This window comes from Gobius niger (assembly GCF_951799975.1).
Source record: "Gobius niger genome assembly, chromosome: 5".
Lineage (NCBI taxonomy): Eukaryota > Metazoa > Chordata > Actinopteri > Gobiiformes > Gobiidae > Gobius > Gobius niger.
In genome coordinates, this window is record NC_136856.1 from 15,390,906 (window position 1) to 15,417,614 (window position 26,709).

Sequence of the window (26,709 nt, forward strand, 5' to 3'; positions counted from 1 at the left end):
TGTTGACCAATGAGACGAGCTTTTCCCGTGAACCAGCCTGTCAGGTCCAATCAGGTAGGAGGGGGAGGAGCTTGATTGTTTACTTTTAAAAGATTCTGTTCCAGCTTTCCTCATTTTGCAAACTAAGAAGGGCTTTCTGGTTAAAGAGGAGAGGAATTTTATTGTTTATTTAGAATTTTCAATCTACCTCTCCTCACTTAAAACTTACAGACCATCACTTTAAGACACAAAATAAAAAAAAATAAAAAAAACAGACACTCCTCCCACATCATAATTCTCTATTTACATATCAAAAAGCCTTTATTGTGCTTGGCTGATGAATCTTAAAATCTTTAAAACATATCAAATAGCGATGTCTGTGTGGGCTAAGCACTGATTTAAAGGGACTATACAGAGTTTAAAAATGTTAAAAGTAAGTATCTTCCTCCCCCTACATGTTCCAACAATGTCCTAAGGTGTAGAATGAGCCCAGACCTGTTCACCACAACTGCCTCTAAAATCCTGCACTGTCACTCAAAAAGGTGTTAATTCGGGTCCGAAGTGCCATCGTGCATGATCTTAATATAGAAGCTGCAGTTACGCATATGACCTGAGGTGGCAGTAGTGAGTATAAAATGGCTAACTTGCATCTAGCCCCTTTAAAGCAGTACATTTTACCAAATGCATGTAGAAGTACTGGACTGGCTTCTAAGGACCCCGAACCCCACTTTGGGAACCACTGCCTTAACAGCGGGATTACACCACATCAGTTAAATGATTCACAACAAAAGTTACTTTGATGCATAACACTGGCAAAAAGACAAAAACATGCGGGATATTGAGCAACAAATAAATGTAAAAGATTATATAAGAAATGGATATGTACAACAGTGCCTTGATATAGATAATAGACGACCCTGTCCTTTTACAGGGTCCGCCGCTCAAATCAAGCGTTTATTCGACTGAAGAAACGAATCCTGAGCTGCTGAACAGAATCTCTGACTCAAGCAAAACCGTTTTATTAAGACTTTTACACCTGCAGCGGAGCGGCCATAAACAGATGTGCTGACCCTGTCTGAACTAGAGATGCTATCAAACGACAATAGTGCTTGAGATGTCTTCTACTCAGATGGATAAAAGAAAACGGCCAAACTCATAAGAAATTCCCCAGGCCTGCAGTAACACGGGCCATAGCGCACACGTAAACAATATAACTGTCCAATCGAGTCAATCAATCGACAATAGGCCGGGGGAAAGAGGCCAGGCAGAGGCAGTAACTAGGACTATAATGGCCTGGGTGGAGAGATCATGATGAGCTAAATTCAAGTGGCTGCAATTGCGAATTTCAGGTATTAACGCCCCCCAAAGGATCGCGTACACAGTTCACACCTCCCCATTTCCATCTTCCCGTTCTTTCAAGTCCAGATAAGAAACGGCCGGCGCTGATCTGACTCTGATTTGCGCAGCAGAAATGCGTTCCCATGGGAATCGCCTGGTGCCGGAGAATAGCTGACACAAGAGATGAGATTGTGTTGTGCTGCTGCCCATATTTTTGCCTGCGAGATCAAACAGATAGGATTTTTCCTTTTTTTTTTTTTTTTTTTTTCCCTCCGCTCCCTCACGAAAACGCACCAATCATTACCACCGTTTGCCGCTTTTAAAGTATAATCAAGAGCAGCGGATGAATGGGCGTGAGGGGAAACGCATCCAGGAGGCAGTGTACAGTGCGCTTTACATAAACAGTTTGCACTTGACACACGGCCTCGATGTGGTAATTGTAGCTACTAAATATGCAGAATATCCAAATGCAGAGAAATAAGTAGCCCTATCAACAGCTTATCGCAACAACAATAATTACACCCCCGGTTGTAGCTTCAGTCGTGAATCCTATTACAATTCCTGTGAGTGTTTCTCTATCCAAGCTATTCTCTGCTTTCCTCATACTTTGCTCTTAAGAAAACCACCACACTTCTGTCGACTCTGATTTTGTAGATAGCTGCATTTTTCGTCCCTGTTTTTTCCATTAGCGTTCAAATTCTAGACTAGAACCGTCACAGAAATCCATCCGGCCTGCATTACCTATTCATTTTTAGCATTGGGTTTTTTTTTCAGCAGATGCCCTTTCCGGAGCAAATCCATTTCACGTGGCCAAGGCTTTCGATTTGAAGTAAACTAGGCACCAGGCATCACAGGTCTCTTCAGCACTCCCGAACACGCACCGAAATGGGGCGTGTTGGAAAAGCGCATCCAGGGTAAGACTGACACCAAATCCAATCACTATGGCAACGGGTGCTTTTCTGCGGTGACGGCACACAAACAAAAAAGTAGGAATAATCTCATAGACTTTACTAGAGAGATTAATATTCAACATAGTCCAGTGCAGAACAATAACAGTGATGTGACGTTCATGACTGACCGGCTCTTTTAAACGACTCTTTAAGGTGAACGGTTCGAACTGGATCTCAGTTGTGAAGAGATTAAAAATGAAAATATAAAGTTTTCAAATCAAGATTCACCAATACAAGAATTAAGAATTTCAGAACACGTTTGTCGATGCCTAAACAGCAGCTGTAGAAGATTTTTTTGTGTAATGTGATCCCAAAAAAAAATGTAGAGGACATTGCATTGCCCAAGTATTTGTAGCCTCTTATTTGGAATAGCAACTTTAAAATGTTTATTTAATTTAGCATTTTATCTGCGGCGCTATTACAGGGCGGCACGGTAGCACAGCGGTTAGTGCTCTCGCTTCACAGCTAGAAGGTCCGGGTTCGATTCCCACCAGGGACGGGGCCTTTCTGTGTGGAGTTTGTATGTTCTCCCCGTGTCTGCGTAGGTTTCCTCCGGGCACTCCGGTTTCCCCTACCACTAAAAAAAAAAAACATGCACAATAGGCCAGGATGAATGATGTGTGTGAGTGAATGTATGGTGGTGGTCAGTAGGTCCGTTGGCGCTGACGTATGTAGTCGCGAAAGCGCCTCTGACAGTCTGAAGCTACAAACGTAGCTTTCCACCACTGAGTATGGAGTGAATGTACAACTGTCTCATGTAAAGCGCTTTGTGACTATATGTCTGTGAAAGGCGCTATATAAATAAAGATCTTCTTCTTCTTCTTCTTCTTCTACAGACCTTGACCACAGTCATTTGACAGGATAGAACTTGACACTCCATAACAACTAGGCCTTTATTTGAATAATTAGTGCTACAGCCAATGTTTAAGGCTTGAATGAGTAACGATTTGTCAAAATCTGAATCCCACAGATAAAAACTGTTTCAGACAAATAAAATCCAAAAGGCGACAGTGAATTAACAAAAAAGGTCAGTCATTAAAAAGAACTAAATCTGGCACCGCTGTGGGCCACCATGAAGCCACTGTCAGAATGGAAAAAGCTATGGGTTTTCACAGCTCCGAGATGGGAGACACTGTGCATTCACCAACTGTTGCCTGGGTGACTCACTAGTCACAGTTTTATGGCAGACTGGCAAAGAAAATGCCGCTTAAAAAAAGGAGAAGAAACACAGTGACATGACATCTCAGCCAGTGTTTGCCAGGAGGCATGTGGGAGAGAATTTCAGACCAAGTCCAAACATGCTTTGAAGAGTGAGGAGACCGACCAAAATTAAACTTTTTGGCTGTCAAGAAAATATTGCACTCAAAACAAAGCCAAAACGTGGGATATCTCTTCTAACTTTCTGATGAGTGGCTGAAATATTCACAACATGTTGTTGGGAAATTGCTCCATCAATTTCCCCGGCCATTAGTAATGAATGTGAGCGTATGATTGTTGTCTACACACTCTTTCTCCCTCTTTTGATACAGACCACAGACCACTGCACATGAGCTGCTGTTTTCGAGATGCTCCGACGCATCCACCAATCACAAATGCTCTCATCCAAATAATAGGAGTGTTCACACTTTACTTTAATTATTTTTTCTGCTTCTGACAAAACTTTGAAAATATTCTCCTCCTGCTGCAATAGGACTGGGTAACTTAACAATACAGTCTACGATACGATTCATCCCGATACAGTGTCCAGAATGCAGTAGTTATTGAGCTGGATGCGATACATTCTGAATAAAGCCTGATACAAATACAGCGTCTGATAGCAAATTTTCTATTGATATATTTCCCGTTTTACATTTTGAAATCAAGATTCTGTTCATTTTGTCAAAGAGACTGCTATCATTAGCGCCGCTTATCATACCTGAATGCGTCCAATATGTATCATTAGATTCACATGTAAAAATAATAGCGCCAAAGCCGAGAGCCTGACCCTAGTTTAATCAAGTTGCCCCCTGTGACGTTCCAGGGTTGAGGCATGTGCGGTTGTCACACGGCTGACAGCTTTATCTGGACACAGTCTGCTTCTCCGGCTCTTCCCTCCTTCCTCCTCTCCACTGTCATCTCCAGCTGCTGAAGCCTGTACCGTAACACCCCGAAACACACATGGCCTCAAAGACCATCCGCTATCGGTTGGACTAACGGGGAAGCCAGATCTCGTCACGGGGTCAAGACCAACATGGCACCGCTCTTAATTCAAAACAATACTTTATGTGTGCAGGGAGTGTTAAAGGAGGTAGACCTACAGGAGGAGGGCCGGTGGAGTATTTATGTGGGAAGAGAGCTATGTGCTTTTCCCTGTCAAGCCTGTCAAGCCTTATGGATTAAATGCCACTGTGAAGCCCCATACATATTACATACTTCCTGACAATTTAATACCACATGTGTGTGTATGTGTATGCATATGTGCACCGAGAAAGGGGGAGAAGCTTATGCTGGGTTAAAGGGCTAAACCACAGTAAAATTCTAGATAAGAAAGTTCTGTTGGGAACACACAGAGCATTGCAAGATCATTTTTATTAGGTGACGGACCTTTGCCAAAATATACTGTTGATAAATGTATATGTTTTTCATACACATCAAGGGAACTCCATGAAGACATGTTGCATTTTTGTTAGATACCATATCTACTATACTTTTGTTGATTTTCTTTGTTTATTAAATGATATTTATTTGGGTTACGGCTTGTTGAGATACATTATAGGAGAGTTATGAGCTACAGTTTTAGTCAATATTATATTATGGGCAACAGATTCTGAAGAAATGTAGATGTAGATGCTACGTGGTGGGCTGAAATCAATAATTGCTTTTAACATTTAACATAAAAGGGAAGTGTAGTGTTTCAGATTCCCTTTTTGTGTTTGAGCAATACGCTAAATAGTCTCCAGACATTCATTGTTAAACCACCGGCTGCATTAGTCGGTGTGGTTTGGGCCGCCACCTTAAACCCACGTAATTGTTTGCATCGTGTTTGCTGAAGAGAACAAACGGCTGCATCAAACATTTAAGTGGGACACATACTGCGACACACACTTGCCTGTACAGAGGGCCGTGTAGTTTGCTCCTCTGCAGCTTGTAACAGGTGTAGTGGTGACAACAGAAGGGGGAGTAGAAGGCTGTAAACTGATCCAGCCTCAAGACCCACTCCACTGCTGCCAAAACATCCCCAGAGCCTGTGCCATCCTTCACCTCCTGAAGGGAAACTTCCAATCAGTCCAACAGATCAATACTCACTAGCCTCAGGATATGGGCCTCTAAGCCAACCAGAAGCACTTAAGCAGAAGCAGAGTCTCTATCGATTACAATGGGTTAATGAGACCTTGTGTGCTGGCTATAGCCTTTTTTTTAGAGAGAGAGATTGGGAATGTGTGCCTCAGTCAGCTAATTGATACAAATTGGTAAAGCAGTTGTTGCCTTATCCCAGATTTGGGACAAGCATTCGGTTGTGACAGTCAAGAGCATACCTACAGAGGCGGTAATTGTAATTATATCATTCATGAGTGACTTTTTTTTTTTTTATCTGGACAGCCATTTTGTAATATCTTTAAAAAGTATGTGTTGTTTCTTGAGGAGATTGTTCCTACATGCTGTTTATTTAATAATGTATTGGTTGTTTTCAGGTTCTAGAATGTGATGATGTCACAGGACCCAGTGGGGGGGCAGGAGCCAGTTTTTCCTATCAACTGCATGACACTTTCACAAGTCGTATCTAAAAAGAACATTTATGAACTACAAAAATTATCATTAATATCAGTCACTGGGTCCACGATCTCTCAAGACCAAAAATGTTCCCAAAAACAAAATAATTTTACCTCTAAATAATATTATAGGCCTTTAGAATGCTGTGATGTCACCTGATACCCAGCAAGACATTTTGATAACATTTGCACATAAATTGATTGTATGGAATAGTTAGTATAGTATAGAATAGTCAAAATGAGTTCTGTTGGAACATACCACAGCTCGCCGAACGAGCACCAGAGCGCCAAACTGGGAGCATTTTAAGGAACTGTGAAAATAATAGTATTAATAATAATAAAAATCTATGCATCCAGAGAGTAAACAAGTAAAAGATTTACTAGCGTTTGGAGGCCAAAATACTAGGGGCACCTATGCGGATCAGAATGCCATGACATCTTCGCTCCAGTATCAATTATTCAACATCGCCTTTTCTAACTCTTTAATTATACATTAGCGTTGGAACAACAATAGATAGGGACGCTGCAGTGTTTTCTTCTTTACAGCGAACATGACAATGAAACCGGATGAAACTTTAGCCTGTAGACGGAGCATAGCGGATGAAGGCAGCGAAAGGGCCTTGAGGGTGCTTTCTCCAGCTGTCAGCCTGTCATTTATGATGTGTCCACCTCAACACTGGCTGATCAGGGATCAAAGGGTTAACTGAAACTGTGGCCTATAGCCTTTGCTTACATTATTCAGCAGCTTGTACAACAGCTTGCTCCCTGATCTTGCACTATGGGGAGAGCAGGAAACTCCAGAGGGGTGCTGTGGACCAATAGCCGGATTAAGAAGAGGGCGACAGAGGGACCGCGGGATAGAGACGAAAGATGGCATAGCAGAGGGGCGGAACTCGGGGAGGAGCAGAAAAGCACAAAAAGTGGGTTGAATGAGATCAAAAGAAGTATTGAGAAAACAGAGGGATGAGGAAGTGGTGAAAGACGGCACAGAGCGCAGGTGGATGGAGAGCAGGGCTGTCTTATCAAAATCTTTTACCACACACTGTATAATTGTTCAGTTCCACATCAAGTGTTACAGTGGCGTACCTTCAAACAAAGTGTAAAGTTAAACCGAGTTCTGTATGTGACTGTTTGAGCGCCACACCTCATTAACTCACAACTCGAATGCAATCGGATCAAGGTGGAGGCTTTCTGTGCATTACTGACTTTTTACACCATTTTCAATAAAACGCAGCACATTAGCTCAATAGTGTGGTCGAACAGGTAGCAGAGCTGTGCCCGCTGGCTCTGAGCAAAACAACATCCATCAGACGAGCCGCTGACAGTGACCATGTTTTGGGAGCGCCCTGTTTATAGTCCCAGACCTGCGTCGCTGCTCAGTGAGCCGCCTCCTTTGTTCATTAATTGATTGGGCTCCCCTGCTGGGCCTCAGTAACTAGGTTACATAGATCCATGAAGAGAAGAGGATTGGCCCCCTGGTGAAAAGACGCAGGAATGATAGAAGACTGCAGGCCAGGAATCCCAGTGTTAATATAACTAATGGAGTGGGGACGACAGTACATTATTGAAATCAGCCTCATCTAATTAGAGAAGAATCTGATGAGAGCAGGATGACGGACAGGAAGAGCTTGGGTTGCATTAAGTGTGTGTGATGCCAGGGCAGATCAGTGTCCTTGGTCTGGTCCGAGGAAAGGTGAGCTGAGAGGAGCAGAGGAAGAGAGTGTGTGATGTTCATTATCCCGCTCTCACTCAGCCTGACACACCATTACTTTAGCCAGACTCCAGAGTGAAAACAGGTTCAGAGAGATGTGTTCAGAGAGTTTAGCACAGTGGTGCTCACGGTGAGACGGAACATGATCAAAATAAAGATTACTTAATCTGCATAATCCTATACAAAAAAACACGTTCAAAACATTACAATTGTATAACATGTTTTTTGGGATCAAGAGACAGATTCTAAAGCAGGAAACACTGCTCTCCTGCTTAGACAGAAGTACCATGAAGACCGTTTTACTCATTACCGTAAATAAAACATTCATGTCGTCATAATGGGGCACTCTTTAACATGAAAGAAATGGGCTGTAGTTTGTGTCACACTCAAACTTTAAAAATCCTTAATTAACAGAGTCTCATCTGGAATAATTTAGATCTAGCTTTAAGCCATAGAGAAAAGTAAACATCAGCTCTGCGCCGACGGCAGCTGCTGTGGATTGACCTTCGTCAAGTGTCATGTCAAACAAAACCATAAAGACTAAAGTATAATGGCTCAGGGGTATTATGCAGATAATTGACTGGAAAATACAGAAATTCAATTAGTCCAGTTCCATCAACAGCCACGACAGAGCAGAAAAGGCCCAGCCTGTTTTAATGCAGCTCTTATGAGACACAAGACTCCTCCAGACTCCGGTAGTAAATTTGTGAGCGGCTTTGAAACAGCTCAAATATCAGTGTTGGAGCCGCAGTGTGTCCTGCCTGTCTGAGAGGAGCAGCTGAACCAACTGCCTTTTCCATGAGGAGCACAGAGGAAATATGTCTCCAATATAGACCTATGCCTCAGGTGACAGGCTCTACGGACTCAAATGTGGACACCAACACTTCCCTCTTTGCTTAAAGGGTCAATAGTGAATATAGATGTCACTGCCAATAGAATGAAATCCAAAACAAAAATCAAACATGGCTCCGAGCACAGTTTGGAAAAAATGTACGACTCCGCAAAAAAAGTGCTGGAGTAGTTTTCCTGTGCTCCAGTGGTGTGTGACGGCACATCCAACATAATCTTAATGAATTATTTGATCTTTCCTGCCCCGAAGCAACACTGTCATAATGTATTAAAGCAGCAGTATAGTCCAGGAGCCTGAGCTGTCTGACACAGGACCACGTCTCGGTGGAGCACAGGCAGGTCACTCTGGGACAGCACACAGAAGCGGAGAATAATGCGACTGGACTGCCTGCAGGACAGATGCACATTAATATGCAAAAACATGCAATTGTATTACTTTCGCTACAACTATTTCTCTGTAAATTATAAAGACAAGAGTAGCCCACCTCGCTCCGTCTGACTCTCTTGAGTGTAATGAAAAACACTGGCCTTCGACAGGCTTTTGAGATTATTTCTTTTGGAGACTAATTGTAATTGGTAATACAGGCTTGTAAAGCGCAATACAAGTGTAAGCATTATTATTATAAAAGTGAAATGACTACCAAGCGCATCATTTTAATAGGAAACTTGCAGTACACCCATTACTTCAATCTAAGTAGTCATAGGGTTTATAAGTAAATATCCAATTATGGTACGGTCCGGGTTCGATCCGGCCCTTTCTGTGTGGAGTTTGCATGTTCTCCCCCGTCTGTGTAGGTTTCCTCCGGGTTCTATGGTTTCCCCTACCACTAAAAACACGTACAATAGGCCTGAATGAATGTAGTGTGTGAGTAGTTAGTGGTGGTCGGAGGGGCCGATGGCACAGACTGGTTGCCTCGCTTCTGTCAGTCTACCCCAGGGCAGCTCTGGCTGCAATAGCAGCTTAAAGTTATCACCACCCATGGAGTGAATGAATAATGATAACAGTGTGGCTTTGAGAATCTTGGTTATACAGGCTTGTAAATCACAATCCAAGTGTAAGCAATTAATAATAACATTATTATTATTATTATTATTATTATTATTATTATTATTATCATTATTATTATTATTATCATCATCATCATCTTTCTTCACATCACTCTCTGCTTTCCTTTGGCCTCACACATTTAATAATCAGTGTCATATGATGACAGACACCACCACTTCCCCTTTACCAGCTGCATTAGCACAACACTGCTGTATATCAGCCACGACATCAACACAACAGGCAGTGAGCGAAAAGAGCGGCACAAAAGGCAGGTGAGGGAGGCCCTGAGCAGGTGTACTTAGCAACCTGGGCTGTTGCTAAGGGATGTGGTTGGAGTTGGCCCACATAATACAATATGGTAAGTTTTCATTGCTGGAAGTAGAGGTTATAAACGCTTGAAGGGCACTTCTTTAAAGACGCACATACATGTGTGCAGCACGGAGACCAGCTGTGCCACCCGGTCACAGAAATGACCGTTTCAGACAAACACATCCACGTGCATTTTACTCATAACACCCTTATATACACTTGAACAGTTGATCTTCAACTTGACAAAATGAGAAAATGTAAATTACAGTAATTGATAACACATGTTAAATATTGCAATACTTACATATTTTACTAAAACTCAACAGCACATTCACACATTATAGATATTTGTGGCAAAGACTTAAAGAGGGGGTATTATGCTTTTTTCAGCCACATAGCACCAGTCTATGGCACACTACAATGATGACGAAACCTTCTGTTGGTCTGTAAATGCAGTAAATTAGAATAACTGCCTTGTATAAAATTGCTCTTTCAAAATGGCGGTAGCGAAAGACTTGAAATAGGCCCCTGTCTCTTTAAGAACCTCTGACCCTTTCCGACACGCCCCCTCCACACGCTGTCTGTGGCATCACAACACTGCGCTCGTTGTCTCAACTGTATTGAAACTACGATCGGTGCATTTTAATTTTTATTGTTGGAAAGGAGCTACTGTTTATCACTTTGCGAACAATGGCCACACAGGATATTATTTGGAGACGAACCTTCCACACCGGACGCTTGGAAGGGGCTCTTGCCTGAAAAATAACTGCTGTTTGGAGGTTATCTCTTTGCATCTGCCATGCCCTATGGATCTCTAACTATACCCCCATGGACGACACCAGGATCTGCAGGAGCCCATACGATTCAAAGACGGACATTATCTGTGCAGGTGGACAGTGGTTTTTCGAGGTTACCCGTTAGCTTGTTATAATCGACTACAGCTCATTGTTGATGAAAAGTCTGCAATAAACCACAAATGTGTAAAGCCAGGCTTATTGTATGATCATCGTAAAGGCTGCTTCGAGTAGTTGCCTGCTTTATTGACGTTATTTGTGCATAATATGCTGCCTGTTTTCAATGAATGTTGTGAAGGTGAAGGTTGTTAGCTTGTCGTGGCTAATAGTGCCTTAGCTCCGGGAGAAACCACTCGGCTACGACTCACTGTAGATGAAATGTGAGCAATAAACTACGAAATCAACAAGCCCGGCTCAGTGTGTGATCATCATAAAGGCTGCTTCAAGCAGTTGCCTGTTTTAGTGACGTTTTCAATGCATAATATGCTGCTTGTATTCAGTGAATTTTCCCGTTAGCTTGTCGCGGCTAGCTTGTTAGCTCCGGGAGAAAGCCACTCGGCTATGACCCATTGTAGATGAAATGTGAGCAATAAACTTCCAAATCAACAATCCTGGCTCCGTGTGTGATCATTGTTAAACGGTTCTTTATGTGTGTGGTGGTTTTATTGACTTTATGTGTGCATATTTCTCCTTTTCACGTGATGACTCGAGGTTTAGCTTAGCATTAGCTTTCTCCGGAGGCTCTGTGCATCATCAAGGCCCAGCGCAGAACCAGACACTGAAATAAGTGTTCTTGTCACCGGTTTTAATCCTGGGTGTTTCGGTAACAGAAACACTGATGTGTGTCTTTGTAAAAGTCTGCTGTGGCTCCGGTTCACAACACATGAAGCTAATCCTCCATGATGACTCTGTTTACATCTTAGGGCTAGACACTGCGGGGAGGGGGTTCTGCTGAGGAGCAGTGGTTGGTTACTCGGCTGGTGACGAAAGGTTGGAGGCGTATCCTGGAGGTCGGAGGCGTTTCCTGAAGGAATCAGGCGTTTTATCCCTAAAATGGCTGCCATCGGAGTTTTTACAGATTACTCGAAAATACGTGAATGTGCTAAGGCAACACTTCAGGCATGTTTTTAATGAGGGAATGACTTAATAACATGATGTAAAGCTTGAAAAAGTCGATTTTGCATAATACCCCCCCTTTAAGAACACAACATCAGGATCAAGAGAAGGTTCAAATGGAACTAAATCAGGGGAAATTATTACTAAAGCCAAGTCTAGCTTATTTTATTAGTTTTATTTATTTATTTATTGGGAAGTTAAAAAAGACATTTTGATGGTTTTGATGTTGTTGTTGATGTGTATTTTTTTTTAGCATAATGCATTGCTAAAGGAAACAGTTTTAAAATCTTCCAGATGCTCGGGTGATTCAGACTTGCACATGCATTTTCTGGCAATGAGCTGTCATTCTTTAGTCAGTCCTGGACCGTCCCGTTAGTCTGATTGGCCAAGACACCACCCAATATCAACTGTATGCCGAGCAAGTGAACCTTGAGGACCTCTGGGTGGGGATTGTTTTGTGCTCTTAAGAAATATGTAGGGCTGGACAATTCATAATTTAATCAAAATCATACTCTCTTTTGGTGAATCTCAATAATTGTCATGGGGCTTTATATTATATCGCCAGCTTTACAGCCAGTTCTAAGTTCATGAATAAGTTAAATGACGGAGTTTTTACTTGGTGCTTTCTCGAGGTCGACAGATATGGGTTTTTCTAAGGCTGAAGGTTTACAAACTTGTGACCAATTTTCTCAGCTCCCCTGAGGCCTAGGAAGCTGTGGGAGGACTGTCAATGCAAATATGGGAAGTTTCAGCCTTTTATTGATATTATAACGGCCGATAGCTGATATGGTAAAATACCCACATATCGGCCTGACTTATCGGCCTGACATATCGATCTCTAGAGCTTTGTGTTGTCGTGTCACTACAGCAGCCCAACAGCAGGGAACTTTCTCATTTAGATTAATTTATTTTAATCAATCAATTAACTTTTCAAATATGATTAATCAATAAAAGATTTAGAGGAAAAAAAGTGAACCAAGCGAGACTCGAGCTATACCATGACAACTGTAGCAGTATATTCTTAATGAATAAGTCAAATTAAAGGTTGTTTTGTCCTACACAAAGATGAAAGAAAAAACATTTTACACACTAATCTTTCACTCCAAAGAAATTCGACTATGAATGTTGGAATGAGCCATTTGCATTCATAAGTGTTTTAAGGCACTATACCTGATTTTGTCCTAAGGACCTAAATTATTGTTTCCCTCTTTTTGCATCTTGTAGACTTAGACATTTGTGGGGAGAACACCGTGCTTGTATTGATAAAGCATTTTATAAACTTCCAGGCTAGTTTTGTAGCATTTCTGTGAAAGTGACCCAGAAAAGTGACCCTGCAAGTTGTGAAGTGTGCGAATAAACTCGCCCCTGTGAAGAAGTGGGATGCTACAAATATGTTAGGAAAGTTATGGGTGGGTTTGAACCACAACTGTACAGGTGGGAGACAATGGATGGAAATGAGCCCATGGCTACAATCATGTTCACATGCAACAGTTCTATGCATTAACATGCACTGTCTGTTGGACTAAATAAACAAATATATACATTTGTCCAAAATATGACATTTACTACTTATGTAATTACAAGCAAAGAAAGAGGAAGCCACTAAATTAGAATGTAAGTTGGTGTCTGTATTCCAGCATCTCAATTCTTCACAGGGACGAGTTTATAGGTCCATTTCACAACATATCAGGGTAACTTTTACAGAAATGCTAGAAATTTAGCCTGCAAGTTCATGAAACTGATACAACTGTTTTACATTAGATGCTCAATGTTTTCCCCACAAATGTCTGAGTTTCCAATATTCTAAAATGAGGACCAAATAGACTTTGTTCAAAGGATAGAAAAAAAACATTGCGTCACATGATAAAAATTACTTTTGACAACTTAAGCACATTCTTTCATAAAAATAGCTACTCTCGCCTCAAACATGGGTGATAACCTAAAACAAGGATACATGAGTCATGTGTCATGACAAGGAGTTTCATAAATACAAGTCATATATACAGCATTTATCCGTGCGGCCATCTCAAACTGAATTGTCTCTTTATGGAGCTGTGTATTTCATGTTAGACCGAACCAGCTAGCACCCAATAGCAGCCCCACGTTCCCCATGTGCCGTGATGTTGACAGCGAATCTGGACGAAACCGTCAACTGGCTGATGTGGCTCTATTTCGATGTGTTAGTGATGGTTAGTGTTTTATTGCGGCCTTCAGACACACAACCTAAAGGCTTCTGGGCTGAGAAACGACTTTTGTCGCCACCGCATGGAACAGATATGAACAAGATAGATATGGCAATATCCTTGTGATCAGATATGCCATCGTCTGACATTAAATGGTGCAACAGACGTATAGTTGACTATAAACATCTGCACACTCAAAAAAAGAAAGAAAAAAAAGAGTCAGGCAGGGTAAAAAACCTGCTACTACTCTCACACCCACACAGCCAGGCCTGTCAATCACACTACTCAAGACGCAGGATGAATGGAGACTTCAGCTGATGCGAACAGCCCAGCGAGCCGCTACAATTGTGCAAAGAGACAGGCAATTTATAGCACCAGACAAAGTTGTGTTTAGGCCTCAAACAACAAGAAGCACAGTGCCGCACAAATCCTCAGCTAATTTAGATGTTTGCAGCCGATCACGCAGTCAGAATACGCAAGTTCAAAAAACAGCCTCGAAAAGCGCAGAGACGAAAGACAGAATACAAGAGAGCGCGAGAAGAACAGAGTGAATTTAACAAAAGCTGAGAGAGCGTAAAGTCGGAACACAGCGGAGCCCGGCACAGCACCAGAACAGGCTGTAATTGTGTTGTGCGGGACTGACCCCAGCGCATCCCAGCAGGCATTGCATGATGAATGGGCCTGGCGATGACTACATCCCACTTCCCTCCTCCTCCCGCTGCTGCTGCTCACATGCGCTTTTCTCTCGCTCTCCTCTCTGTCGCCACCATTAGCCCTCCTTCTGGCCCTCCCCGCGCTCCCCTCAGCTCCCCAAAACCGCACTCTATTCAGCGGCTGCCATCCTACAAGATTAATTTGCATTCAGTGCACTTAGTCCCCGTATTGTACTCTGACACAGTGACATATTACAGTGCATGCTGCACCTATTAAACATATAGTGATGTTTGAAGAACCGTGACTTTTCTTGCAAGATGTTATGATAGAGTACAAATGTGTGTAGCAGGAGGCACAAGGGTACGGCTTGATCAGCGAGAAACACAAAGGACTTTGACACACGAGTCATTACAGGAACAGTTAGATAACCTCAATTAATGATTCACTAGACCCCATCTAATAAACTGGGTCAGATTGTGTTAACAGTAGTAGCAAGGGAAAAAAGACCTTCAGGATTGACTGGGAAAAGCAGCAGGGCAGGAGCAGGAGGGAAGTGCGAGAAAGAAAATTAAAAGGGAAAAATGCGGAGGAGTTGTTGGTGTTCCTCTACTATAGGCCCTGAGGATAGAAACTGTAATGCATGGGAAATAGGCTTTTTCCTGCTCTTTCTGCTCCCGCCCTCTTTTTACTGCTCCATCGTACCCAGGTCCAAGGGGACCAGAAAAAGGGACTCGAAATTTAATTTGCTTCACCGTCTCCAGCCATTGCCCAGTGCCTGGGGGCAAAAGAAATGGATTCTGGAATTTAAAACGATGAGCAAAATAAAGGAATAACAGGCGCTGTGAGGAGACAATAGCACAGAGGGTGGCATGGAGAAACCGGAGCGGTTAGATACTGGGAGGGGTGGGGGGTGTTGTTATGTGGACTAGATATGAACTGTATGTTTATTACAAAGCTTCTCCAGGCCTCACCATCTGTGCAGGGAGACGGGTCAGTCAAACAATCAGATCAGGTCAGAGATAGCAGCTCTCACTAATGCCAACATGCACCAGTATGGAGGCAGTGCAAGAGTTAACAAGCCATTAGCTCGCACTGCGCACCCATGGGAGACACAGTATAGTCTGCAGTGAGCCTAAAGCACACCTTTCGGCTGTTAACAACAAAAGCAGCTCTGAGTGACATCACCACAGTGAGCAGGGGCTGGGGCGTGGAGGATGGAGCCCGGGAAGTGCTGGACTATGTAGGAGTCACATTACTCCCCTCCAGCTTTTCTCAACCTGTCACATAAGCACTTTGAGGACTCACCAGAAAAGCTATAGCTTTGACAACATCAAACGCCACTTGCTGGAGGAGATCAGAGGAGCCAGAGGGATAAAGCAGAATAAAGAGGGACTGGAAATCTAAGGAGAAGCAGCCTTACTCGATGTGTAGCCTCAACCATGTGTTGTGGGATGCTTTCAATTTCATTAACAGATTATGGCCTCCAGTTCATTCATAGTAGTGAAAAGCCATGGCCTCCACCCGGTCCATTGAGAGCCAATGATCTCTGGCCAAGCTGTAGTTTGAGCCATTACCCAGAGAAAACAAACACAAACCTCATAGGAACACACAGGCCGTCCCAGACACCTGTGTCCCATTCAGAGCACATATCCGGACACTTAACACTTCACACAGGGGGAGGTCGTTTGTGTGCGCGGCCTAGAGCACCCCACTATAGTTACTTCAGTGCTCTTTGCACAAACGCACTGAGAGCTGCTCAGCACAGAGCAAAAGCTTGTCCCACTGAGAGCAGCCAGCCGTCGCACCACCTGACCAGCACCACTGACCCTCCTCAGAGACCAGGATTCTCAATAAAACTGAAAATCTGTGGAAAACAACACTCATTCATCCTGCTGTCGTTTGTCGTCTAGGGCCACGCGCTCATGTCTATAGGTGTCTTGGGCACAGCTGCACAGGCCTCTGGGTTGCCAACACCTGTCGAGCTACAGACTAGAGCCGGGCATAAGGCTCATACCACCAGGATAGATGAGAGACAGCAGGGTGGGCAGCGCTGCGGATCACTGGAGGGGTACACTCACCGCTGCCAGAACCCAAAAGCTCAGGCCGGCACCGCCACAATACTTTCCACCTCAGCAACTCAAAATGGAAAAGGATACGGCATCAGCTGCGGCCAGTTTGATACAGAGGTATTTTTGATGCCGCGGAGGGATTTAACAAAATGAAACTGAGATGACCCATAACCCTGGCAATGCGTTCTTAGTTTCCAACTAAATAGTACGACTGAGCTGTTTAAATGTTGCCAATGTGAATTGCATGCCACGTTGCTTTGTTTGCAGCAAAGCTGCACTGCAGTTCACAGATGGAGGGCGAGTGAACACCAGATGACCCGCTGTGACGTGGGGCTGTGGTCTGAGGAGGAGCACAGGGCGGCAGATGATGCTCACCCAGACTTAAACAAGGCCGTCTGCACTTCAGAGACACCAAGATATACTGTACACTGTAAACTGCTTCTCAGGACCCACTAGGACACACAATAAACCACTTGCTGAACAATACATTTTCGAGTCAATTTATTTTGATATCATTCACCACTATTAGAGGTTACTGAGGGAAAAGGGACAACTATGGGCGAACCGGTGTTGGTCCCACTATCAGCCATTCCATGCCACTTTACAAGCTCTAGTTGGTAAACAAAATAGGCCTCAGGTCAGATCTGTGCTTCTGCTATGGAAAAGTACTAAACTTCTACAAAAGAACTACAACAACGATATTTTATTCTTAAAGGAAAGGATTACATGATTCACAAAGAAAGGTTTCCTATAAATCCATTCCGAAGAATCTTTTTGTGAGCTTTGTATAGTTTACATGCCCACATTCAGGTCAAAATCAACACCATAACAATAATCAATTATTTCAATCATTTAAAAAAAATCTATACGATCTATACTACCCTTCTTTCTGCACCTGGTTTTGCATTAAGTTCTACATTAACTGTATTTAATTAACACAAATCTGAGAAGGCATTTAAATGTGCTGACAGTAATGGGAAAAAATATGTAAAATCAGCCGTTTTACTATAGATCGTGACTGAGGACACTTTAAATGCCCCATTCTTCAGAACTTGAAAAAAAAAAAATTAAACTTACTAGAAGTCTGTGAGAGAGCGTGTGTGGCACTGAGACAGCTCGTCCAGGCCACCAGACAACTGCATAAACATACGGGCCGCTAACCTCCGCTCCACCTGTCTGCCCTATGCTCTCACTTGGAAAGCTTTTAGCACCATTTCATAAACGCAAAGAACCAACTACTTCAATATTTCATAACATTTACATAAGAGGGCATTGGAATTTTAGACAAGCTGCTGCACATGCCAGTGTACTATTATTGTTTATCACATTTCCTTAAAATGACCACTTTGTCCATTTAGTCAAAGGGACGGCGTTTATTCAAATGGAGAAAAAAAAAAAAGATGCATCTAATTTCTGATGAGTGATTGCGCGACAAGATCAGGGTTAGAATATCCCGCAGTGAAGTTGCCATTACTGCATCTCTCCACTTCTGGAAATGGCTTCATTACGAGGCTGGTGCAGAGCGCTCCCTGGTCGAGCTGCACCCCGAGGCCCCGCTGCAACGCGGAGGTGAAGTCCATTAACACCGGAGATCTTGTTTTTTTTGACCACTAAATAAAACAGGGCTTTTTCTCTATGGCACTTCTGTAGTATAGGAGTGGGAGACATGCGCTTCAATATAGTGCGTAAAAGGCAAAACCAGGATTCAATGACATTCTTTTTTTAGATTACTTTATTGCAATCTTCTATACCTTGTAAGAATACAGATTAAAAAGTACTTCTCTCACTCGCGCACTCTCTTTTCAATGTATAAAACTTTCTTGTGCTGAATCGCCACACAATAAAAGCTGTCATCGTTTTGAGAGAACTGAAAGAAGCCCATGCCACAACATGCCTCCAGTGAAACCAAGCAGGGACTAGACCAGTCTAATGACTTTGGGGTTATTTGTCAGAAGTAATTTAAGAAGCAATTATCATCCAGTTTAACAGCCACTATGGGTCAAATCACTGCACAAAGCTGTATAATGTACCAATTGAGCATTGTCCCACTGCCTCCATAAATAAAACTTGCACTGCAGCAATGTGCATCTCAAATAGCTCAATACAAATGTCTAAATGGGGAGGGGTGGGGCTGCGCTAAGACAAGGGATAAATCCATAAGTCATATAACCCGCGCCGCTCATGTGCCATGCTTCCTGATCCCTCGGGCAACCAGAGCCGTCTACCTTTGCGCATATGACATGGCTCCTACTTTCCCAGCACTTTGCACCCCAATCAAGTGTCATGTGATGAAACGCGACACCCCGGTCACCATTATTTGTCGGGATACAGGAGCCCATGGAATGTATCAGATTCCTGCCTCAGGGGTAAGCAACTTGGAAACACAGTCCAACCTCCGCGGTCCAGCCTCTTCCTTGCTCCCTTTTCCATTCAGCGAAATTCCACTAGAGGCCTGCTTGATTTACATCGCCTCATCGGCCAGCTGACATGTGCTTACAACAGGGGGAAGATTTGAGCAAGGGTTTAGGGTTTCGGGACTGTTGTCTGTGTCCTTTTTTTACAACACTGACTGCTGTACACACTCTGATACTACTGCTTAATGCACTTACATTCTGTTTCCAGTTGCAGAAAAAAAAAAGTGAAGCTCAATTCAGTCCAATTACAAAACAATTTGGTCCACCGGTGCAACAATAGCCCCTGCACTCTGTACCTATCACCCCTCTCCAGAGAGCAACAGTTATGCCGCACAGTTCTCCGGCCTAGTATTGAGTATCTCTGAGTCACTGGACTGCGTATTCAGTCTAGGGAATTATGACAGTGGAAAATCATTTCCCTCGGTCGGGGATAGGAGGCCATGGCTAATCGTTCAGTAATCTGATCTGCCTGCATACTGTAGCATTCAGTCGTACTGCTAACCTGGCCAGCTAGTCACACATGTGGACAGCCCTAAGTGACTGCCAAATATCTGATGCAGGCGAGCACTATTGAAATACAACGCTCCAGGTTTTCCAGAGGATTACAGATGCTATCAGATCATTTCGCTAATACTGGTTTGTGCTATGGCGATTCAAATGTATTTACCTCAGCTCAGCAAAGGATAAAGTGCTGTGCGTAAACCAAAATAAACCAAAGCTTCATATCAAAATGGAAAAAAATAAATAAACTACTGCCTGTGACTAAACTACCATCCTCTGCTCTGGCCTTTTAATCTTAGAACTGTATTTGAGTCTGTGAAACAGCAGGCTATTTTGGGCGATGTTCAATTGTAAATTCCTGCAAGTGCCTTAGCCAGTGGTGTTGTACAACTGTGAACAAGAACCATAGGGGGCTGTACGATGGCTGCACAATGGTACAACGCAACACTTGTGCACAGCTAAGAGAGTTTGGGGACTTCTGAGCTGGAAAGATGCCTGGTTTAGTCCCGCACCAGAGAGAGGGCTGCCCCCCACACACAGCTTTGCTACAAGGGGCACTGACATGGAAAAATACAAGCAGTGGCATGTTTTAGGCTCTGCCACTTCCCAAACTCTAGTGTTGAACGGCGTAATGGTATAGCACCGTGAATACAACTAAACCTCTGTCTTCTTCACACTGATATCAGCAGCAGCTATGACTCACAACAAACAAGGTTTCCCTCTTTGAGACTTCATCTGAAACTGGGATGATCATGTGTCATTCTGATAAACTGCCAATAACCGCTTGATGACATAATCTGTCATATAGCCCCATGCCAACTGTATTTTACTAACGGCCTGTGCAGGCATCACAGTATTTCAGAGGCTCATCTAAGTTCAAAGATGGTGATAGATGATCAAATGGCTGCGGCAGCAGGAGCAGCCTTCATCAACGGAGCAAGCTATATCACTGTGTGTCTGGCAGCCTGTGGGAGCAGTCAGATGGAGGGTTACAACTACCAGACAAATGGTTGGCACAAGCGAATAAAACACAACTTAAGATATAGCACTCCACAAATTAAAACGAGAGAAAGCAAACCCACCCCTTCTCCCTCCTGTGCAAATGGAATAATCCACTGAATGTTTTAAACAGCCAGGGACATGTGATAAACAACACATGGTTTGGGGGAGAAATGTCCAGCACCGGTCAAATAAATCTCCTCATGCATAACACCAGAAGTACAGCCTTTTTCAGACGACAGCTAAGGCGAAATCCAGGGAAAGTCCTTATGTATCTGCCTAATGCATTTTGAGTGTGAGTCATTCTCCTTTAGTAATCTCTTACTCACATATAGGTGCACGCTTTCACGCACCCTCCCCAAGGCAATGGATTTTAGGCAGGTCTGGACTGCCCCTTTTCCTGCACAGCCATTGAAAAGGTACACTATTAGGGACACATAGAAAGGGTATTTTCAGACAATATTACAAACTGTGCATTACATAACTTTAGCTATAACCTAAAAATATGTGTTTGGCTGGCATTTCACTGTTATTAACTACAAAGAATACATTCATTAAAATAAATCATCTTGTTGGACATTGTGCAGTGTCATAATCATAATTTACAGATCATTTCCAAATGAATCCACAGGCTAAATAAGACTACCCACTAGCAGACAATCAACATGACTTTAACAATCATTTGCACACAGACTATGCCTTCATGCGTTTCTGTGCAAAACAGTGAAATACCGAATGGAAGCAAACTGCTGTCTGCGTTATCAATCAATTTAGTGAAACTGAATGCAGACCCAGAGCTGCTGCTCCGACCTAGTTTTAGTAGTTATTGCACATACAAAGTTATCAAAACAACAGAACTTGGTCCGGGCTTGTACCAGGCTGCAAAGAAACAGAGCCGAATAAAGGAATTCCGATATTAACCTCAGAGCTGCTCTATCCGGCCAACAAACTTCGAGCCGTCCGCTCCAGCAACAATAGCTAGGCTGCTCCGTTCCCGTCGAGGAAATGCTCCAGCTACTGCTCCAGAACAACACCGCTCCTAGCCACGGAGAGCCAGGCCGGAGCTGGCCTCTTTCTCCGCCTGCGCCAGACAGCCTTCACTGGCCTAGCCTGGAAGCAAGTGGCCGTACACGAAACATGTGCGAAAACACCCCTGCGAGACCGATGCGTACTCACCTCGCTACAGGCTACGCGACCGCCAAGACGCACAAACCACAGCGGTGAATGAGGGGCTGAGGCGCGCTGGCCGCATGTCGTCGTTGTCTTGCTTTTCTGTCGGCCGTGATGTGAACGCAGCGGCACAGCTCTCTCGGCTGGGAAGCAATCGGGAAATCTGAGAATGCCCCTCTCTTTCTGCAGCTCCTTGCCTCAACAGTGGTTCATAATTGTCGACAGGGGGCGCCAAAGTGGCACACTTGGCTGAGTGGCATTTGGCGAAAGACAGTGATGTGATATTCTTCCATTTGATGGTCTACGCTCCTCTTCATTCAGAATCAGACCTCATGACTGCCCGTGCCATCACCCTCAGCTTCATCTCCTTTATCAGCGTGTACATTTGGTGTTGGCCGGGGGAAAATGAAAGAATGACTTAAAATGCCTCCAGTTAAAGCCATCTTGTACATTCACTGCTATCATTAGTCATTCTTTGTTAGTCATAGTTCAGTTTATTATTAGGCTGTCTATAGACCTAACCCACTTCTTTCCTGATTTAGTTTTCTTATCATGAAAATAAAATCATACATTTGTTGCCTTAACTACTAACAGATAGGCTACCACAATATTATTTAATCATAAGTGGTTGTATAAAACTAGGAGACATTTTGATTTTGCCCTTCTCAACATGATCACAGTCATTAGACCTAACAACATCACCAACATTTACTTGTATTTATAAAAAGTGAACCCTGCAGTGTTTACCCTTTGACATAACTTATACCTAGATAGGATGAATTCCCTTTTTAAATATGTATGGAAAAAGGCTTAGGGCTTCTAAACACATTCATCTGATACTATGAACGTTGTGATGGAGTAATCAACCAAAACTCCATGCCCTTTGCCACTTCGCCCCTGCCTGACCTTAAATAAACATGAAGGACTTAATGCTGATCCGTAATCTGTACATCCTTCACTCTTCTAACATCAACAACTGCCTGACCTGGTTTAAACAGGTGGGGAACTGTAAGTAGACTATAGACTGGTTTACAAAATTGGCTTAAGACACTCACACACTAGTTTCAATCTCTGCCAAAAGACCTGCAGTGACTAAGCTCATCGGCTCAGCTCCATATAAGTGAATTTCTCCATTATGAAATCAATAAAGTCCTCATAGGCTGTATTTGTGTCTTATCATAATCAAGCAATTTCAAAAAAGGCCTACAGAAAAACACAACATGACAATAGGCAAACATTTATCTGCATAGACTTTATAATTCTTATTAAAAAAGGAAAAAAGCTAGACAATCATGCATTGTTATGGTGGGTATATCTTTCTGAAAATAGTGTTATTTCCCGAGGTCTCAACCTACCTTTTTTTTATACATATATATTATTTAATATTTGAAACTGTTTCTCTGCATTTCAAACTTCAGATTGTAATCACTCAATATTAAATGAATCTCTGCAGAATAGCGACCCCTGTAGGCGAATCGTTACTCCCCCTGTCGCGGTGCATTGTGGTTGGACTCCTGGTTTTCGGCCTGTCGTTTGGCTCACACTGCAAAATGGCCACATCCTTGGGATCAAACACTTACAACAGACAGAACTGGGAAGACGCGGTATGTTTTAATAACTCTCTATGGATAATAATGGGTGTTACATCAGCTGACGCCTACTTTAGCCCTCAGAGGACAATGTAAACGGGATCTTTGCTCGAGTCTGGCGCGTCTTATTTATCCTATGCTATACTTGTGCTAGCATGCTAATATTTCTGTGCCATTGCTGGCGTAAACGTGGTCGCCTCACATATACGTATACAGTTTTAAATATTATATACTTCTTCTATTTGTTCTCAAGGAACAGCGCTAGGGTTCGGGCCATTGTCCAACCATAGCTTGGTCATCATTCATTAGCCTGAGCACAAAAGGTGAATAGTAGCTGCACCAGCTAACCCGGATAACGTATGGTTCTCGAAACATACACTCGGTTCATTGTTTATTGCTGTGTATAATCTCAGACAATATTCTAAATAAAACTAAACACTGCACATTTATATTTGTGTCTTAATTATGACAGGTAATCCAGCTTGTCATCTTCTACATTTATATACTATTTGAAATATTCGTGCAGGATTTCTTATATTACAAGGCCGCCTATATTTAGTAGCTTGGGTGAATACAGGGTATTGCCAATTTCCACACTTTGTATTTTGGCTGAAATCGCATCCTCCTGTTTATGACCTGAACAGTCACTCATCCTGGAGAGCAGTATAGTTTTACACCAACACGATTATTTCATTGTAATGTTTATGAACTTAATGGCTGAATAATTTTTTTTTTCTTTAGGACTTTCCGATCCTTTGCCAGACATGCTTAGGAGAAAATCCCTATATCCGTATGGTCAGTAAGCCTAAATGCACTTTTATAGTTTACTTATTTGTGTAAATATAACTAAAATAGACTGTGTGAGCACATTCCTAATATGTTTCTATTCTTGTAGACCAAGGAGAAATATGGAAAAGAATGCAAGGTAAGTCAGATATATATAACTAGATGATAAAGTTTAAGGAAATTGTCTTTGATTAAGTTTTGTTATTTGCTTATAGATTTGTGCTCGCCCATTCACTGTGTTTCGATGGTGTCCTGGGACACGGATGCGCTTTAAGAAGACAGAAGTCTGTCAGACATGCAGTAAAATGAAGAATGTGTGTCAGACCTGTTTGCTGGACCTTGAATACGGTAAACCTTGAATTCACTCATTTGCAATTTCTGCATACATCTCCATCATCAGATGATCTAAAACTAACAAAACACTGTTTGTCCGCAGGTTTGCCTATTCAGGTTCGAGACACAGGACTTGCTATTAAAGATGAAATTCCCAGGTCAGATGTGAATAAGGAATACTACACACAAAACATGGAAAGAGAGGTACTCGGCTTGTCATTTTTTCTCAGGCCATCATCTATCGTCAATACAGTTTTTCTTTAATCTTCTGCATTTACGATTTCAGATTGCAAACTCTGATGGCTCAAGGGCTGTTGGGCAGATTGGTAAGGCAACTAGTTCGAGTGATATGTTGCTAAAACTTGCCAGAACCACACCTTACTACAAGAGGAATCGTCCTCACATCTGCTCCTTCTGGGTGAAGGGAGAATGTAAAAGAGGAGAGGAGTGTCCTTATCGGTGAGTTTACTCTTGGACCTTTGTTTAAAACTCCGTTAGATCATATTATTTAATTGCTGTTTTTCACATAGACATGAGAAGCCCACAGATCCTGATGATCCACTTGCTGACCAGAACATTAAGGATCGTTATTATGGCATCAATGACCCCGTAGCAGACAAACTGTTGAAGCGAGCCTCTACGATGCCTCGCCTTGACCCCCCTGACGACAAGACCATCACAACTCTTTATATCGGTGGTTTGGGAGACAATGTCACAGATGGAGATCTCAAGTATGATGTGTTTTTTTGTTGTTGTTGCTCATCTCTGGTCTCGTTTTCTTAATATTGTGTTTTGCATCTGTTTTGTTTTGTCTTTTAGGGGCTTCTTTTATCAATTTGGTGAAATTCGCACCATCACCATAGTTCAAAGGCAACAGTGTGCATTTATTCAGTTTGCTACAAGAGATGCAGCTGAAATGGCGGCAGAGAAGTCCTTCAACAAACTCATTATCAATGGACGAAGGCTGACTGTTAAATGGGGAAGGTGTGTAGTTTACAACATTGCAGAAGAACTGCTCTGTTACTCCTTTTCTCATATGGTATTATGTATTTTATATCATTATTCTGCTTGAATGATTTTACAGGTCTCAGGCTGCAAGAGGCAAAGATGGGGAAGGAGTGAGTGAGATGGGCACCAGGCTTGAACCTGTCCCTGGTCTGCCTGGAGGTAAGTCTCTCACATCCTGCTGGTGGTTTTTAAAATGACAGAAATCCTGAAACCCATTTTCTTCTTTCAAAAGCATTGCCCCCACCACCTGCAATGGATGAAGAGACATCAGCTAACTATTTCAACCTTGATCCCAATACCTCTCCTGCTGTTATGAATATTACAATGCCCCCACCCCCAGGCCTTAACCCACCTCCTCCAGGTAATTTTACATATATGCAAATAATTATAATTAGAGTTGCATGTAGTTTGTTTTCTCCAAAGAATTGTGCTTGATTTAAAAAAAACGGGAAAAAAAACACACACACGTTTAGTCAACAAAGTGTAATATTTATTTGTGTTTTCACCCCAGGTTTTGGACCACCAATGTTCCATGCTATGGGTGCTATGGGCCCACCTATGCCCCCTCCCATTGGCATGAGACCCCCAGGGCAAATCCACTATCCGTCCCAGGACCCTCAGCGAATGGGCGCACACTCTGCTCACGGCTCGCGTCATGAACAGTGATTTCCAATATGCCAGACCTTACACAGATGGTTTTAGCAAACATCTGCTACAAATACTTTGCTTGAACAGATCTGTTGTACCACCTGCAGTGCAGTGACAGTATACAATGTCCTGTGGTTGTTGGATATTTGCGCAAAAACTGTTTTACCAACAGCCTAAAAACAAGCATGGACATGGTAAAATGTTATGTAGGCCTATAGATCTGAGCCGGCCAGAGATGTTGGGCCAATAATTGCTCTAATGTTAAGAGCTTGTACAAAATACAACCAGGCTGTAACATTTGTTACATTATGTGTATCAGGAGGACTATTTTTAATCTTAATTTTCATTATACTTTTTTTATTTCACTCATTTGTAACTGTCCATTATGGAGTAAGTTTATTATTGTTTGAATTTGTCATTAAACCGACCAAATTAGTCATTTAACATGTTTGTAAATGGTTTCTTCTTTTGGCTTCTCAGACTGTTCCTGTGGGTTGAACCACTGAGTAGTA

General features: G+C 42.7%; 3 protein-coding genes across 3 annotated transcripts in view; 2 read left to right on the plus strand and 1 right to left on the minus strand.

Moving 5' to 3' along the window:
• LOC306963032 (bifunctional heparan sulfate N-deacetylase/N-sulfotransferase 1-like) overlaps positions 1 to 22,056 on the minus strand; it is a 46,855-nt gene extending 24,799 nt beyond the window's left edge. The window contains exon 1 of the mRNA XM_079556466.1: positions 21,840 to 22,056. The gene's annotated coding sequence lies outside the window, so the exon portion shown is untranslated. The remainder of the gene's footprint in view (positions 1 to 21,839) is intronic.
• Positions 1 to 26,709, plus strand: part of LOC306963050 (SLC35A4 upstream microprotein-like) — a 112,240-nt gene that overhangs the window by 44,194 nt on the left and 41,337 nt on the right. The window lies entirely within an intron of this gene.
• rbm22 (RNA binding motif protein 22) lies at positions 23,326 to 26,659 on the plus strand. The gene is made up of 11 exons (XM_079556912.1): positions 23,326 to 23,437; positions 24,164 to 24,217; positions 24,318 to 24,347; positions 24,424 to 24,556; positions 24,645 to 24,745; positions 24,828 to 25,000; positions 25,072 to 25,272; positions 25,361 to 25,525; positions 25,626 to 25,708; positions 25,782 to 25,910; positions 26,061 to 26,659. Exons 1-11 carry the CDS (start codon positions 23,384 to 23,386, stop codon positions 26,213 to 26,215), a joined length of 1,278 nt encoding a protein of 425 aa, XP_079413038.1. The 5' UTR covers positions 23,326 to 23,383; the 3' UTR covers positions 26,216 to 26,659.

What these genes read in the sequence shown, in the direction of transcription:
- rbm22 (XM_079556912.1), top strand. Translation starts at nt 23,384, where the DNA reads ATGGCCACATCCTTGGGATCAAACACTTACAACAGACAGAACTGGGAA. An exon ending in AAAATCCCTATATCCGTATG is followed by an intron (nt 24,218 to 24,317) that starts GTCAGTAAGCCT and finishes CTATTCTTGTAG; the next exon opens with ACCAAGGAGAAATATGGAAA. An exon ending in CTGACTGTTAAATGGGGAAG is followed by an intron (nt 25,526 to 25,625) that starts GTGTGTAGTTTA and finishes ATGATTTTACAG; the next exon opens with GTCTCAGGCTGCAAGAGGCA.